The sequence below is a fragment of the Zosterops lateralis genome (genome assembly GCF_965231275.1).
Source record: "Zosterops lateralis genome assembly, chromosome: 15".
NCBI lineage: Eukaryota > Metazoa > Chordata > Aves > Passeriformes > Zosteropidae > Zosterops > Zosterops lateralis.
Genome location: NC_139775.1, coordinates 6917427 through 6934681, shown reverse-complemented (window position 1 = coordinate 6934681; position 17255 = coordinate 6917427). Strand labels below are relative to the sequence as shown.

The 17255-nt window shown below is 56.1% G+C and overlaps 1 protein-coding gene across 1 annotated transcript in view; it reads right to left on the bottom strand.

The window, feature by feature from the left end:
* PRKCB (protein kinase C beta) overlaps nt 1-17255 on the bottom strand; it is a gene marked incomplete at its 5' end in the record, with an annotated part of 88107 nt that overhangs the window by 32964 nt on the left and 37888 nt on the right. Inside the window, 3 exons of the mRNA XM_083872573.1 lie at nt 3390-3518; nt 5155-5266; nt 15120-15202. Coding sequence (XP_083728699.1) covers nt 3390-3518; nt 5155-5266; nt 15120-15202 — 324 coding nt within the window. The remainder of the gene's footprint in view (nt 1-3389; nt 3519-5154; nt 5267-15119; nt 15203-17255) is intronic.

The following is a 17255-nucleotide window of genomic DNA, read 5'->3' as shown; positions in this document are numbered from 1 at the left end:
CAGGGTGCCCGGAGAAACTGTGGCTGCCCCTGGATCCCTGGCCGTGTCCAGGTTGGCTTGGAGCACCCTGCTCTAGTCAAAGGTCTCCCTGCCCATGAGCTTCAGAGATGAATTTTAAGGTCCCTTCCAATCCAAACCATTCCAGGACTCAACGATTCTGTGAAAATCCGCGTTTTCCGTGGGGAGGGAAAGACTGGCTTTACAAAGAGAAGGAAAAAAGAAAAATTCAGAGCGAGGGAAGAGAAAAGCGCAGAGCTGAAGAGCGCACGACAAATCCCCGTTCCATTTGTCAGCTCGGCAGGAAAATCAAAGCGGAGTTGGCCGTGCCCGTGCTGCCGCCTGCAGGCACCGACCCTGCCCTGCCCGCTCCTCCCGGCACCGCTGGGATGCTCCGGCCACGGGAAAGCTCCCCAAATTCCTGGGCAGGCGTTCCCCAGCCGGTGAGACAGCGAGAATTTCACCCCCATCCCCGGCAGTGCCGTTTCCCCGAGCAGCAGGACCAAAGTTGGGCTCACCCCGCTGCCCCCCATCCCCGCCGGGCTCAGGGGCTGCTCCATCCCCCCCGCCCCGCCCATCCCTTCTCGACAGAAATCCGCCCCCTGCCCGCCCCGCACTGGAATTCCTGCAGAAAGCGTGGAAAGGGCATTTCCCACCAGCAATCTGCTCGGAGGCAGCCTGGCTCTGCCCCCGCCCGCTGCCTCCCCCCTGAGCCCCCCCAGCGCAGCCAGGGCGGGTCCTGCGGGAATTGTTCGGCTCGGGAAATTCCTCTGAGCCCATCCCGCATTGCCCAGGCCACCACTGCCACATGTCCCCAAGTGCCACATCCACCCCATCTCCAGGGGTGGGGACTTCAAACCTCCCTGGGCGGCTGTGCCAGGGCTGGGCAGCATTTCCAGGATGGAATTTTCCCTAAAATCCCACCCAAACCTCCCCTGGCCCAGGTGAGGCCGTTCCCTCTTCTCCTGTCCCTGTTCCCTGGGAGCAGAATCCGACCCCCCCGGCTGTCCCCTCCTGTCAGGGACTTGTGGAGAGCTGCAAGGTCCTCCCTGAGCCTCCTTTTCTCCAGGCTGAGCCCCTTCCCCAGCTCCTTTGGGGGCTCCATTCCCTTCCCCAGCCCCTCAGTGTCCTGGCTGTGAGGGCCCAGAGCTGCCCCAGGGCTCCGGGTGGTCTCTCAGCAGTGCAGCATCATTGGGTGGCTCCATCTCCCGAGGGCTGGGTGCCCACTTGGGGCCATCTGGGCTCCCCAGTGCCCAGCTCTCCTCTCCCAAAGCACTCCCACTCCTCCAGCAGCTCCATGGCAGAGCTGGAGAGCTCAGCACACTCCCCTTCCTTCCTGGAAAAGCCAACAGCTGACACGTTTTCACCAACACCTCCAGAACGGGCCAGAAATAAACCAGCCTTTCAAAGCCAGCTGAAGGAATGAAAATCCAGCTGCACAGAGGGGCTGGGGAGCTCCTCTGCTGCCTGTGGGAACACGGCACAGGGAGCCTGTGGTGCCAGCAGGAGGGGAGAGCTGCACCCCGCTGGCATCTGATGGAGGCTGCAGGGATCACAGTGTCATTGGGCTTGGAGAAGACCCCCAAGATCACTGAGTCCCACCTTCAAGAAGGTGCCTGGGAAGTAGGACTTGTGCAAACACAGTTCTGCCTGGTTCACTGAGGCTCTCCTTTAAGGACAAATCCAACAACAAAAAAAAAATTACAAAGTCCTCCACAACTTTTTTTTTTTTCCAATTTTTCATCAACATTTTCAACAACTTGGTATTTTTTTCTAAGAACACTCCCGAAGGCTCTCCCTGGGGGGACAAGCACCCATCAGAGCACCACAGGATCCCCCAGAGCCAACCCCATCCCACAGAAACAAACCCCGGGGATGTCACTGACGGTGACAGGATGTGGCAAACCAGGCTCCTGCAGGAGAGGCAGCCGAGGGATGACGGAGGAGGATCCAGTGTTGCCATGGGTGTCTGTCACGGGTCAGCACAGCTTGGATTTTAGTTCGAGTGGAAACAGCTCCCTGTCAGGACCTTGGGATTGCTTTGGAACAGGCAGGGACCTACCAGAAGCCAATCCTCAAATACTGACATATTGTTTAACCACTGAAAAAGCTGACTGCGACTTTGGGAATCCACATCCCAGCGCGAGGTCCCCGCCCACGGAGAGGGCACTTCACACCCCTGGCTTTGACTCATCCGGGAATAACCGCGACAGCTCGGCCGCCCCTGCAGCGCCCGGAGCTGCCTGCTCACCCCGCGTGGGCAGGAGCTCCTTCGCCAGCTCAGCACCAGCACACAAACCCACGGGGACTGTCACTGCCGCGCCCACAGACTGCAATCCCTGCCTCCTGTCCCGCTGGAACCGCCCCGCCCAGAGCCACCACCCGGGCTGGTGTCCCCTGCTGGGGACAAGGGGACAAGGGGCTTCACCAGAAGGCGGCTCAGTGTTCTCTGAGCTCATAGGGGAAGTGTTATCTTCTGGGAGTCAAAATCCAGGTGGAAAAAGCCTCTAGAGATGGGATAATCTTGTTCCCTGCCTCAAACCACACCCTCCCTGCAGACGCTGAAATTTTACATCATTCGAAAACCCACTTTGAAAAGTCTGTGACTGGAAGTGCCATCAACACAGGGAGCCCTGGAGCCCCAGAGGGCTGGAGTGTGCCTGGAGGGGGCTCAGAGCTTGTCCCGCCTTGCTGGGGCTGCTGGGCATTGCCAGTGGGCACTGCTGTCCCCGGGAACACACTCACCTGAATCAGCATTTTAAAAAACTAAGATTTCAGCCGAGGGCTAGAAGCAATTTATATTGATTAGGATGCAGGCTAGGAAAAACAAAATATATGTTAATGATTATTAGATGCTTAAGCTAGAGCTGGAGGATGCATTGCTTGGTGTTACGTGGTTATTTTAAGTTGTGTTTATGAATGAAATAGGTGGATCCTCATAATGACAAATGGAAACCAGAGGAGCCGTAACCTGCACTTGGACTCAGTGCTAATTGATCACAAAACAGGAGGGACTGGATCATGCCAAAAGGCCATGAAGGCCTGGCAGCAGCGAGGAGGCAGAAAGGCCATTGTGATGAAGACTTTCCTGACTTCAGCCTTCAAGGCCACCGACCCAATTCAAGAGGAGAACTGCGAAGGCATGAAGGACTTTTAACCTCACTTGAATACAAAGCGGGAGCGTGTGGCACTGTGGCTGTGCCTATGTATGAGCACTGTGTGTGTGTAAGACCTGGGGAAATAAATAGAGGGCAAAGAGCTCCGTAATTCACGAGCACGACTTTAGGAGATCACCCCCGTGCCGCCCGACGCCGTGATAAACATACTGCTTTTAACTTTAACTAGTCAGAGGGTCTCTGTCCACGGTCACATCGGGATTTAGGGATCCGTACCTACGACGGTGAGCACGTCCTTGTCGATGTCCGCCCGGATGTAGATGCGGCCGCGGCGCTCCGTGTGGTCCGTCCCGCACAGGCTGGGCACGTTCATCACGCAGCGCTTGTGCACGTTCATCATGCAGGCTGTGCCACAGGAGGGGACACTCAGGGCCTCGGCACGGCTGCCAGGGCTCCGAGCAGGGCACAGGGACAGGGGACAGCCCTGCCTGCCTTGGAAACCGGCATCTTGAGAGGGAGGCTGGCATGAACGTGGAGCAAATGGATTTGCAAGGGCAGCTGGAGACTCAGGGCCTGGGCACAGGAACCCACCGCCAGCAGCTCTGGGTCCTGCCTGACACACCCCGGGGCTTTCGGCCCTTGTTAAACTGCTTGGCTTCTGCTGACTCATTAAAATTTAAAAATCACCTGTGTATCTGTATACACACGGAGAGGCATAAAGATCCGTCTCTATATAAAGATACATATATCTGCATTTACATTTTAAAGCAGTTCGCTTCCCCTTGGCAAGATTCCCGAGGCTCTGAGGAATTTGCTGTTCCCAGACAGCCAAATTCCCCATCCCTGAGCAAGGAGCAGCCAAGCTCGCTGCTCCCGCCGCCAGCGCCGGCACACGCTGCATGTCCCAGTCCCCTTAAATAGGAACACACAGGATTAACTTGGAAAAATAACCGATTCCGTCCTTTCCCTCCGCTTTCCAGCCCCCGTTTTCTCCTCCCCGCGCAGCGATTCCCCCGCCGGCAGCGCCGGGAGAGGCGGTGGCACCGCGGGGCCGCGGCCACAGGGTGTCACTCGGAGCCAGCGCTGCAGAACGGGCGTGCGGGGCCAGGAGGCTGCGGGGGGACGGGCGGGAGGCAGAGGAGGACGGGGAGGGCGGACACTGCGGGGGCGCTGCGGGGGAGGCCGATGTGGGGGCGCTTCTGGAGAGGGAGTTTGGTTTGGGGGGATGCTGCTGCAGTGGGGGATGTGGGGATGCTGTACAGAGGGGTGTGGGGATGCTGTACAGAGGGGTGTGGGGATGCTGTACAGAGGGATTTGGGGGGATGCTGTACAGAGGGATGTGGGGATGCTGTACAGAGGGATGTGGGGATGCTGTACAGAGGGATTTGGGGATGCTGTACAGAGGGATGTGGGGATGCTGTACAGAGGGATTTGGGGATGCTGTACAGAGGGATTTGGGGGGATGCTGTACAGAGGGATTTGGGGATGCTGTACAGAGGGGTGTGGGGATGCTGTACAGAGGGGTGTGGGGATGCTGTACAGAGGGATTTGGGGATGCTGTACAGAGGGGTGTGGAATGCTGTACAGAGGGATGTGGGGATGCTGTACAGAGGGATTTGGGGGGATGCTCTACAGAGGGGTGTGGGGATGCTGTACAGAGGGATTTGGGGATGCTGTACAGAGGGATGTGGGGAAATGCTGTACAGAGGGATGTGGGGAAATGCTGTACAAAGGGATTTGGGGATGCTGTACGGAGGGATGTGGAATGCTGTACAGAGGGATGTGGGGATGCTGCTGAAGAGGGGTGCAGGGAGGTTCCCCCCAACCCAAGCCTTTCCCTCCCCTCTCCCTGCAGCAGCCCTGGGGACTCCCCACACCGGGTCAGGAGGTGCCCACTCAGTGCCCCTCGGGCACTCAGAGCCCTGCAGCTGCACACAGCTGGCAGAGGGCACAGGCTGTGGGCTGCAGCCCAGGGCCCTGGGGTGCCTGAGCCCCCCCTCAGGGTTCCTGAACCACAGCCCCCCTGCCATGAGTCACTTACTGTCACATTTCATCCCCTGGTGGATGAGCCCATACAGCAACGAGCCGCAGTGGTCGCAGAAGGTGGGGCTGGAGTACGTGTGGATTTTAAATTTGTGTTTGCTCCGGGGATCCTGGGAGGAAAACAAAGGACAAAGATTATAAACTTGCACCAAATGTTGGCAAGGCACATCTGCTCTTCCCATTCCAGGGGCCAGCTGGCTCTGGAGGTGCTGCTAATGGACTTCAGTCAAGTGCCACCAGCTCGTGGGGACCTTTTCCAGCAACCACCAGGAGCCAGCTTTATTCCTCTTCATCTGTGTTGCCATAACAATGAAAAAGCAATGCACTGGCTTGGCTGGGGATTCACTGTTTTTCAATAACTCAGTCTTAGCATGGAAAACACCAGGTGAAATTGGTAGGTAGAAACCAACAGAAGGGCTGGACACTGCCCAACTTCCATGCAGAGCAGGAAAACCACCCATGATTCCATGTATATTAAACCTGCCTGGGAAACATCTCCTGTGCTCTGGTGCCAGCCCTCCCCTCACACTCCCAGGCATTCAAGCTGCTTAGGGGATACTTCAATATTTTGAGCTTTCTTAAAAGCAAGGGCAGATTTTTTTCCCAGCAGCAGAGGGTGCAGAGCCCAGTTTATCCCTCGTGCAGGCACTGGGCAATCTCCTGGGCTCCAGCAATGGTCAACAAGAGTTAGAGCCAAACAAACCCAAATCGTGGAATCCCAGAATGGGTTGGAAAAGACCATAAAGCCCATCCAGGCCCACCCCTGCCATGGGCAGGGACAACTTTCACTGTCCCAGGCTGCCCCAAGCCCAGTCCAGCCTGGCCTTGGGCACTGCCAGGGATCCAGGGGCAGCCACAGCTGCTCTGGGCACTTGTGCCAGAGAAAACTTCCAGAAGGAACAGCTTCTCAACGGGGAGACAGAATCAAGCACTGGAACAGAAACTTGGCATTTCTTGGCATGTTCCATGCAAGAGAGGACAATTCTGGGAGCTCAGGAGAGTCTGGAGCAGTGGGGCTCCACACACCCGGGAACAGCACAGGCAAGGGGAAGGTTCCGGCACGGAGCAGCTTGATTTCATCTCAGGTTAATTGCTTAAGGGTTAGAGATGAGGCTCAGCTCCCAGCTCTGTCATTCGAGTTGAGCAGCTTTTTAATGGCCTGGAAAACTGCCCAGGCTTTAGCAAAGACACCTTTTCAGGGCACTGTGAGCAGAGTAAATAAATAAAGAGTGGAATCAGAAGCAAGCTATAGCATCACCGCCAATACATTCCATCCCCCTGAAATTAATTTCCCAGAACTGTTGCATTGGAGCTTCTAGCTGCATTAATCACCTGCATTCTGCTTTACTGCTCAGCACCACAGATAACCCCAATGGCCCCCAGGAGGGAGAAAACCAACAGAGCTTCCTTTAACTTGGTCTGTGCTGTGCCAGGGATTGGGTACAGGTTTCAGCCAAGGCACTGAAACTGGAAATATCTCACATTTTATCCCAAGGAAACTGCTTCCAAACACAGCTCCCAGCATGGCTCCAGCTGGCAGAATGGCACAGGAAGGTTGAGGGGACAACCTGTCTTCTGGCCACCCCAAGCAGTCAGTTCTGTCAGTGGCTCTGTAGGTCTGAAAGTCTTTTGCATTCCCCAGACATTTGTAAGAGAGCAGAGAAATTAGGCCTGAATTTTAGGCTAGAACAGGAGGTGGGGGCAGTTTCTCCCCCTGAAACTCAGGGCAAGCAGCCAAGAGGCAGCCGGGACTCAGCCTTGGGATGGTCTGGAAAGTTCTAACCCAAACCATGCTGTGATCCTGATTCCCTTGCCAGTGTCCTGGGAGAGAGCAGGTCTGTGGCTGCCCAGCCCTGCATCCTGCAGAGCCCCCAGGCAGAGCACCTGCACCCCCCTGCCTCAGTTTCCCTGTGCAGTGAGGCAGGGGCAGGGGACATGGGGGCAGCTCTGGAGAAGCCACGTGCCAGTGTGTGACATGCAGGGATTGCCCCTGAGCACTGCTCCCTTCCCTTCCCTTCCCTTCCCTTCCCGAGACAGAAATTTAGGCAAGGGAGAGCGTCAGTCATTCATAAAAAACACAAGATTTCTGCAAAGGGAGATGACTCCCACTCCGTGTGAAGGATGTTAAATTCCCACTGGAACTTAGAGTTCCAGAAGCCCAAGCTGGAAAAGCAAAGTGCCAAAACAGGCTGGGCTGCCCAAATCCTGCCCAGAGCAGGCTTCACCTTCTGCCCCATCCCCTGCTCTGGAGAGGCTCACACCCAGAGGGGCAGAGCCAAAGGCTGGCAGGGTGATGGAGCAGCCAGTCCTGGAGAGGAAGAGCTGCTGGGCTGTGCCTGGGAGGGGCTGGTGTCACCTTGACCAGAAAGTCCCAGGGACTGGCAGTTGTGGGGATGGTTTTTGAGCAAGGCTGAAGGCACTGCACAAAGAGACTATTTTTGTACCGCGGAGACAGGACTGACGAGAACACTGCGTATGCAGATGCTGAGACTTAAAACAAGAATGGTTAAAAAGAAGTTTGCCAAGAAAAGAAAAGGCTCTTCTCCTCCCCCACCAGCACTGAGCCAGCCTGAAGAACGGGACAGGAACAGCTTTCTTTGGAGCAGAGCTGGAAAATGCCATGAGCAGAGCCAGTGCACGGCGAGGCCTTTCCTTTCCTTTCCTTTCCTTTCCTTTCCTTTCCTTTCCTTTCCTTTCCTTTCCTTTCCTTTCCTTTCCTTTCCTTTCCTTTCCTTTCCTTTCCTTTCCTTTCCTTTCCTTTCCTTTCCTTTCCTTTCCTTTCCTTTCCTTTCCTTTCCTTTCCTTTCCTTTCCTTTCCTTTCCTTTCCTTTCCTTTCCTTTCCTTTCCTTTCCTTTCCTTTCCCTCTCCCTCTCCCTCTCCCTCTCCCTCTCCCTCTCCCTCTCCCTCTCCCTCTCCCTCTCCCTCTCCCTCTCCCTCTCCCTCTCCCTCTCCCTCTCCCTCTCCCTCTCCCTCTCCCTCTCCCTGGCAGAACCCAACTGGTTCCTGCTCCCCACTCCACCAGCAGGTTTCTGGTCTGAAACAAGCTGGTGCAATAATATCCCATCCCTAATTGCATTTGAAGTTTCTCCTCTTTCCTCATCTAAATAAGAAAAAAAAAATCCTCCCTGTGAAGGTGGGCAGGCCCCGCACAGGGTGCCCACAGAAGCTGTGGCTGCCCCTGGATCCCTGGGAATGGATCCCAGGCTGGAGAGGGCTTTGGGATAGTGGAAGGTGACCCTGCCACCAGTCTTCCAGAGCACTGGAACTCCAAATCTCCTGCAGCAGGGACTCAGTAAGGGGCAGCTGGACCCACATGGACAGCCAAGGGTGTCTGAAACCTCTGCAGTCACATTTACTGCATTTGACAGAACACAGAGCTTTGCCTTCAAGATTAGAGGCTGCTGCTTTCCCTGTCTCATTGCAAAGAAAGCTTTAAATTATCTCTGCTGAAGAAGAATTAGCACAGTTCATGTGAAGAGACCATTTAAAAGTGAATTTCATAGCGATTTAAACAGCATAATAGCAAACACAACACAGCCACAGCTTACTGCCTGCACTCAACAAACCCTGGCAGGGACACAAACCCAAAACCCCGCACTGGATTCCCACATTTCCCTGTGGAAAATCCCCTTGGTATGCAAGGAACGACTCAGAGCAGACAGAAGTGGTCTGTCATCCCTTCCAGTGAAAGCAAGAGGCTGGGTCAGGGGTGGCAGTGTGACAGCTCCAGGTGGCATCATGCCACTGGATGAGCTGTTTTTATGGTCATGCACCAGGGACAGGGAGCAGCCCTGCCTGCACGGGGCTGGGAGAGCACCTCTGGTGAGAAACAGCTTTGAACCCCAGCAAAAACCGCTCAAGGAAGTTCAGGAACAAGGGAGTGAGGGTGAGGGTCTTTGTGTCAATGAGAAGAGCCCCAATAAATCACACAGCCAGCCCAGAGGAGGGAAACAGCTCCTGCTTGGGGCTCCAGCAGCGTGCTGGAACTTGGTGCCCTTTAAAGTCCCTGCCAGACGAACCCAGCCTGTGATACCACGATTCTGGAGCATCCTTCGTGCCACCCTCGCTGCCCCTGGGCAGCCTGCCCGAGCCTGTCACGCCGTGAAGGCACTTTATGACATTGCTGCACCAGCCAGGAGTGACAGCAGAAGTGTTTCTCTGTAGTTTACAGCGCTCCAGCCCCGGCCAGGCTGCCGGAGCACGGGCCCGAGGGCACAGGGGCCGAGGAGGCTGCAGGAGGAGGCAGCAGGAGCAGGAGGAGGCAGCAGGAGGAGGCAGCAGGAGGAGGCAAAGGCAGCTCCTGGGGAAGGAGCAGCAGCAGACACGGCCCTGGGCACCGGCACCGCGCTGGGGCCGCTCCCAGCTGTGTCAAACACAGCCTGCCCCCGGCTGGTCCTCACGAGTAAATCCATTTTTATTGACAAAAGATCTCGTCCTCTCGTCAGACGACTGCAGAGGGATACGGATGAGAGCCGTTCTCCTCTGGCTGCTGCTGCCAACACCAAATCGAACACCCTCCCTTTGCGAGCAGCAGAAAAAAAGCCGAGCTCAGCTGCTCTCCCGGAGCGGCCTTTGCATCTCCACATCGCTCAGACACGTTGGGTAACTCACGCGTGTCTCGGGGGCCGTTCTATGGCACCTCCCCTGAGCCTTCAGGGGCTGGCACAGCACAGAGACCCCCGAACACCTCCCTCCTGCCGGGTGGGCACAGGCTGCGGCACACACCTCATTCCCCCGAGCAGAGAGGCACAAACCCAGCTCAGCCCAGCCTGGCATTGCATGGCGAGGGCACGGACAGCCCCTCCTGCAGCCAGCACTGCCTCTGCAGGGGGTCACAGAGCCTGCCCACCCCCGGGACGAGCCGGGCGGAGCTGCTCAGACCCAGGGCTGGAGCCGTGACAGCCTGGCAGGAGGAAGAGCCGGGCTCTGCTGGGGCCGGGCAAGCACCAGAAGGAGCTGGGAGGGAGCGAGGCAGAGACATCTTCATCCCACGGGAATTGTCAGAGCAGAGAGCAGGTGCCCTCGCTCCAGGGGCAGATGGCACAGAAAGGGGGGCTGGAGAAGTTAATTAGCGGGACAACAGAAAGCAGCAAGTTGCGGGAAGGTTGGGAGGGTTTGCCAAAGCGCCGGCCAGGGCAGCCCAGAGGAGCGGGGGCTGTGGGGAGGGGTCGGGGTCCTGTTCTCCATGGCGAGAGGGGGCCTGGGGGCACAGCATGGAGCCCTTTCCATGGGGAAATTCCTCCTGAAATCCTTTTCCCAAGCCACAAACAGGGACAATTGACACACAAAATTGAAATGTAGCTACACTGGCCCCTTACCTTCCCAGAGCAACTCTGATATTTATTAACACCTCCTGATTAGATGACCTTTAACAGGATCATGCGAAGAAGGTCATTTTAATGATTATTTTGTCTACAATTTAAATAATTACGCATTCTACTAATAGCTCCAGCTATAATTAGGTTTGCCAACTGGAATACATTTACACAGGCTGACTCTGGGTCCTGGAGACCACTCACACATTGCTGTGGGTCAGTCACACACTCTGCTGTGGGTCAGGCACACACTGGCTGGGGGTCAGTCACACACTGGCTGTGGGTCAGTCACACACTCTGCTGTGGGTCAGTCACACACTGCTGTGGGGCAGTCACACACTGCTGTGGGTCAGTCACACACTCTGCTGTGGGTCAGTCACTAGCTGTGGGTCAGTCACACATTGCTGTGGGTCAGTCACACACTCCTGTGGGTCAGTCACACACTGCTGTGGGTCAGTCACTGGCTGTGGGTCAGTCACACTCTGCTGTGGGTCACACACTAACCCTAACCCCTAACCCCTAACCCCTAACCCCTAACCCCTAACCCTAACTAACCACTGGTCAGTCACTCCAGCCCAGTGGTCACTGGGCCCACAGGAGAGCCAGGAGTGTCAGAGCTGGGAATGAGGAGCAGCAGAGCTGAGCAGGGAGGAGCCTGAGGCTGTCAGCCCCTCTGGAGCATCTCCCTGTTTGTCCCTTCAGGAGAGGCCCCAGCAGACAGGACAGCAGTGTGGAACACCAGTCCTGTCATGCCTGCAGCACAAACACAGCCCCGTGTCTGCAGCACCAGCGGTTCCAGCTACAGCTTCATTCCCTGCTGCAAGAAGCAATTAATCTTTCATTTTTTCCTGCTTGGAGACACTATCATGTGTAATTAGCCCTCTCTCCCAGATGGAAGCTCCTGCTCAGCAGCCTTGGCAAGGTTAAACACACAGCCACGCTCTCCCTCTCCTCAAGGAGCTTCAAACACAACCAGATCAAACAGAGACACCCCAAAGTGGGAGCACTCAACAGTGACAGAGACTGACATTTCACTGGTCTCCAGGGATCCTGCTCTGCTCCTCAAGCGTGCAGCACCAGCTCCCCCCGGGCTCTCTCTGCAGCACCAACCTCCATCCCTGCAGCACTTCAGCACCCCCTGAACCTCCAGCTGCACAGTTCCACTTCAGTAATTAGAATTACCCAGTTAGAATGTAAACATTCAGGCAGACCATGAGCACTGTTCAGGTACAAAATGATTTTCTCAATTCTCCAGCACTGTGAAGACACTGAGATCAAGGACCGAAGTCAGAAGATATTTTTCTTTTAACACATTTTTTTTTCCTCTGTGTTCCAGGTCTAGGCCAGCCACAGGGAAGAGAAGCTCTGGGATCCCAGCTGGCAGCAAAGCCCCAGCCCAGGCTGCAGCATCCCTGCCCTGCTGAGCTCCTTCCCCTCTCCAGCTCAGCAGAACCACTGGCCCACTGCAGGGCTGAACCCACTGCGACTTTGACAGCTGCAATGAATTAAACTCCTCCTTTCTGTGGGATTCACTGGAGATTCGCATTTGTGGAAGAGTTACCAGCTTGCTGCAGCAGCTGCAGAAACACATCCCTGTATCCAGCACAGCCTGATGCCACCAGACCTGCCAGCAGTACAGGTGGCTCTGGATTCACACCGTGGTTATCAGCAGCCCTGGAGCAGAGGGAAACTCCAGCTTTTCATCGTTCAAAGCAAGTCCCTGTCCCTGGCTCATTCCTGAAGCCAACAAGGCATTTCTGTGTGCTGAAGTCGTTCTTCCTCTCCTGATTCAAAGCTCCTTAAGGATGATCTGATTATATAATTATAAATATGATATATTATAGATATAATTATGTTGCTGTGAGAGCAAGACTGACAGTGCAGGAGGAAGGAAGCTTGTCCTGCCTGCATCCCCAGGGACACCCTCGTGCCAGAGGGGCAGGGGACAGATCCCAGGAGCTCTGGTGGCCTTTGCTGAAGAGAAGGAAAAAATAATAAAAAATAAAAGAGGACAAAAAAAAAGCTATAAAAGAGCCATTTTCTCCCTGCCTTAGTCCCAAGGACTGCCTTCCGTCTTCATTTTCAGAAGTTACATGTTAAAAGATTAATCAACAGTGCTGGGCAGCTGTTACCTGTCTCTGCCTGTGCCATGGTGCTGATGCTCCCCCCGGGATGGCAGTGAGTGACAGGGACTGTGACCAGGGGCCTTTACACCAACCCTGCTATGGTGTGGGGTGTGTTAAACTTGTGACAATTCTGTTTTGACCCTTCCCAGGCAGAAGCTGCCCAGAGTCACCCGGAGCTGCTGCAGAGACCAGCTGGGACCTGCCTTCCCCGGGGCCCCTCGCTGTCCTCATGTGCCATGGCTGGGGCAGGGCTGGTGGCAGGGAGGGCAGAACATCCTGTCCAGAGCCAGAGCTCTGTGGGGACAGGGGCAGAGTCCCCTGGTGCTGCAGCCCTGCTACTCTCTGTACCCAACACTGCAGGCCCACTGCCCTCTTGTGCAGAACACTGCAGCCCCACTGCCCTCTGTCCCCAACACTGTGGCCCCACTGCTCTCTGTGCCCAGCCCTGCAGCCCCACTGCTCTCTGTGCCCAGCCCTGCAGCCCCACTACCCTCTGTGCCCAGCCCTGCAGCCCCACTGCTCTCTGTTCCCAGCCCTGCAGCCCCACTGCCCTCCCGTGCCCAGCACAGCTCTGCTGGATGTCCCCGATGCCAAACCCCATCCTCCTCCAGCAAGGGGAGTGATTTTGGCATTTCTTCCCCCCCAGGCACCTGCCCAGCTGCTCCCAGGGCCCCTCAGCATCACCCGCCGGCCGGGTGGGAGTGGGGCTCTGCTGGGCCACCAGCCTCTTCCCCCTGGCACTGCACCGGAGCCTGACCAGCCCGATCCCATCTGGGCACCACGAGGGCCTCAACACCCCATCAAAGCACAGAGGTCTGGGGGGTGACACCCAGCTCCGCAGCGGGTCACAGCCGTGAGATGCCCCGGGGACACTCAGTGCTGTGAGATGACAGAGAGCAGAGAGACAGTGACAGTGTCAGAGCTGCAGCCACATGGCCGGGGGGAACCCGGTAGTGCCGCATCGTGTCACAGCAAAGGCTCAAGGGCTGTGAGACCTTCGGCACCGCCAGCTGTCCCCGGAGTGAGGGGACAGCGCTCTGCCACATCCCCGACGGCCCGCAGGGGGACACGGACACCTGCACTCCCTGAGTGGCCAGCTCAGACCTCGGGGAAGGGACCAGTCCTCACCATTCTGCCCTCATTTCTCCGTGCCTTCTCAGCTCTCCTTGCCCCGCTCCAGCAGTGGGGAATGAAAGTACTTGGAGAAAAGGCTGGGAACGGGAAGGTGAGCAGTTCAAAGCCATCACTTCCCTCTCCTGCTGCAGCTCCATCCCCTAAGTGACCTGCTACGGGCCAGGGCACTGGGACAGATGCTGTGCACACACACACTGACCTCCCTGCTCCTTGGGGGAAACTAACCCTAACCCTAACCCTAACCCTAACCCTAACCCTAACCACTAACCTAACCCTAACCCCTAATACTAATCCTGGCAGCGCCACGGGCACCAGAGAGGGAAGAGGGATGCTCCCAGTGTCCCAGCCAAGCTTCAGCCTCACTCCCTCACTCCAGGCAGGGAGCAGCTCCTGCCCACACCTCCATCAGCAGTCTCTGCTTGTCCCTGGCACAGGAAGCCCTCAGGGGCTTCTGTCCTGTGGGTGACAGCAGAGCCACCCTGCCACCTCCCCCTGGGTTCCTGCACCGGAGGAGGAAGGGCCGTCTGTGCAGTCACCAGGGCTCAGGAGGGGGAGCAGCCGCCCCCCAGGCCCAGAACAAACCTCACCCACTGCTGAGAGCCTGATCCCCCCAGCCCCTGTCTCCCCAGCAGAGGGCACAGCCCCGTTTTTGGGAGGGTGACCGACAATGCGTGTTGAGCCTCCACCTTCCGCAGCCTGTTACGCTGCCTGCTCCCACCACTTCTATTTTTAAGGGTGAGAGCTGTGGTGCTCTGTCGTTTCCCCAATTCGAGCTCCTCTCTCCCAGCAGTTCCCCAAATTAGGCAGTTTCCACGGAAAAGCACAGAACCTGCCAGACAGGCCTGAGTGGTGCTGGCAGAGCCGGGCTGGGGAGCCCAGCCCCACTGCCCCCGAGCCGGGGCATCCACTGGGAAATAAAACCCTCAGAGAAACAAGGATGGGGACTAAGCTAGCAAGGGTCTGAGTGGTTTCTGACATGAGGGATAGAAGGGCATTGTAGCAAGGCTGCAGGCTCAGCCCCAAAGGGAAATATCTTCCCCTGCCATGTGTTCCCTCTGCTCTGCTAAGCACAAGTTATTGGGTGGTTTGAGCATTTTAAGTGTCCCAAAAACCTACGAGACTCTCCACAACTACAGAATGCCAGCGCCTGAAGGGATTTAAAAGCCATGTGGACTTGGCATGTGGGGATGTGGGGTAGTGGTGGCCTTGGAAGTGCTGGGGAATGGTTGGACCTGATGATTCTTAGAGGCTTTTCCAACCTAAACCATCCCATAAATTAGAGATGATGTGAAACAACAAGCCAGGAGTGCCCTGAGCCAAGGGAGCTGGAGGAGCACCTTCTGCAGGTGCAGTGAAGCCCAGGCAGCCCCACGGGACCCCTACTTACATCCGAGGCAGGGCCCTTGTCGGCACCGGGGCAGGAGAAGGTGACGAATTCATGGCACCTCTTGTGCACCACGAAGCAGCAAACTGCAAAGAGAACACAGGGACAGGGTCAGGGCCATGGCACTGGCACCACGAGAGCCAAGAGGTGACACAACAAACCACGTCTGTCTCAGATTCCTGAGCAGCCCCAGGAGGATTTTCCGGTGAACCTGTGTGGCAGATTTTTAACCGTTACGGAATATCGCCACCCAGAGAAGGCATTTTGGCGAAACTCAGCAGAACAAAGTGTTGAGTGAACGTCAGAGGAGGGCTGGGAACACTTCTGTTGCTCTGAGCTCATTGTCACTCGTGGCACACGCTCTGAGGTCACCGCCGGGAATAAAGAGAGGGAGAATCTGGCGCTCGCGGGGATCTGAGCTGAAAAGTGCATGTGGCCAAAAATGGAAGATTGTACCCAAGGGAACAGGTGGGCAATTTTCCTCCCACAGCTCTGCTTTTCTTCAGCATCTCCCCAGCCTCCGTTTGCCAGACCAGAAGACACGCACATCTTCCTCCCCTCACTCACGTCAATGCCAGCCTTGCCCTCCTGGGAGCGGCACAGGGAGATCAATCCCGACGTGCCACTGCCCAGGCTTTCCTGCAGGAGTATCCAGAGCTGACCCCCATCCCCTAAACCACCAAACCCTTTCAGCACGTGCCAGTCTGGAGCTGCCAGCACCGTTTCTGCAGTTTGTGCAGCCAAAGCTCTGCATTTCAAGGCTGATTTTTTTCCCCAAATGCCAAATAAGCACCTCACCTTCAGTGACAGACCTTAAAGAATCATTTGTCACTGTAGGAAACTTCAGCTGACGGCCCAGATCCTCCTCCAGGGGTCTCAGCCCCTCTGACCCTGCAGCTGGAGGGGCTCTGGGGAACAGAGGCACCACCTCGAAGGCAATGTCACCTCCTGGGGGCCAGCTCTGGCCTGGGCCAGCTTCTGTATTCACCCCCAGAAGTGCTCAGCTCTGAGCATCCATCCCATGCCCCATCCCACATGATGAGACCTCAGCTCCAAGGCGCCCAAAGGGAGCCCAGGAAGGAATAGGGCAAAGGGAACAAGCCCTGATCCTGAGGGAAGCCTGGGCACCACACTCTGCTCTGCCTCAGGGCTCTCCCATCCACCTTTTCCCAAGAGCTGTAGTTACACTGAATAAAAGCCTCTGGAAGATGAGGAGCAGGGACTGAGGTTTGGAGACAGAGTACAGGAACCAAACTGAGCTGTGCAAGAACGGAGCAAGTCCCAGCTGCAGCAATATGGGACTTTTCCTAAGGAACAAGGAAAAGGCAAGTGACATTGGCCATGAACTTCACAGTCCCTTCTTTGTGCCCTGCTACATGCAGCTGTAAATTCATTTTCCTTTTCACATTTTCCATTGTGAACAAAAACAAACCCAGAAGGTTTTAGAGGCAGAACAGCTGCCAAGAGCTCTCTCCTTGCAGGACCTCTCACTTGCTTTTCTGAGTCAAACAAACAAACATTTTCTTGAAAGCATTGCTCACCATTTCTGTCATTTGTATATGGAGACAGAAGCATCTGGGAGGCAGGAAGGAAGAAATTAGAACTCTATTAGCAGGGATTTCTCCTGAAGTGTGTGTACAAACTGGGTAAGCTCCATGACACAGGCACAGGCTGGGCTGTGCTGGGACCTTCCCAGTGGAGCTGGGACCATTCCAGCTCAGCAGAGGAAACCAGAGTGCCACCAGCCTGAGCTCACCATGGAATGCTTTGAGTGGGAAGGGACCTTGAAGGCCACCCCTGGAAGTGCCCAAGCCCAGGCTGGAACAACCTGGGAGAGTGGAAGGTGTCCCTGCCCAGGGCAGGGTGGCACTGGGTGGGATTTAAGGTCCTTCCCACCCAAAGCTTTCCAAGATTCTGTGATTCTGATCTATGGCAAGGATAATCCTCTGGAAGATGGGCAAGCAGAACACTTCCCTACACATCCAAGGCACACCAGAGCTCTCTGCCCCCAGCACAGTGGGGGCTTTGCCTCCACCCCATCCCAGGAAGCTGCACAAGCCTCAGAAGGATCCACTGGAACACTTCCCCCATGCTCAGGTGAGTGCTCCATCCATGCAAAAATGAAATAGGGTCAACAAT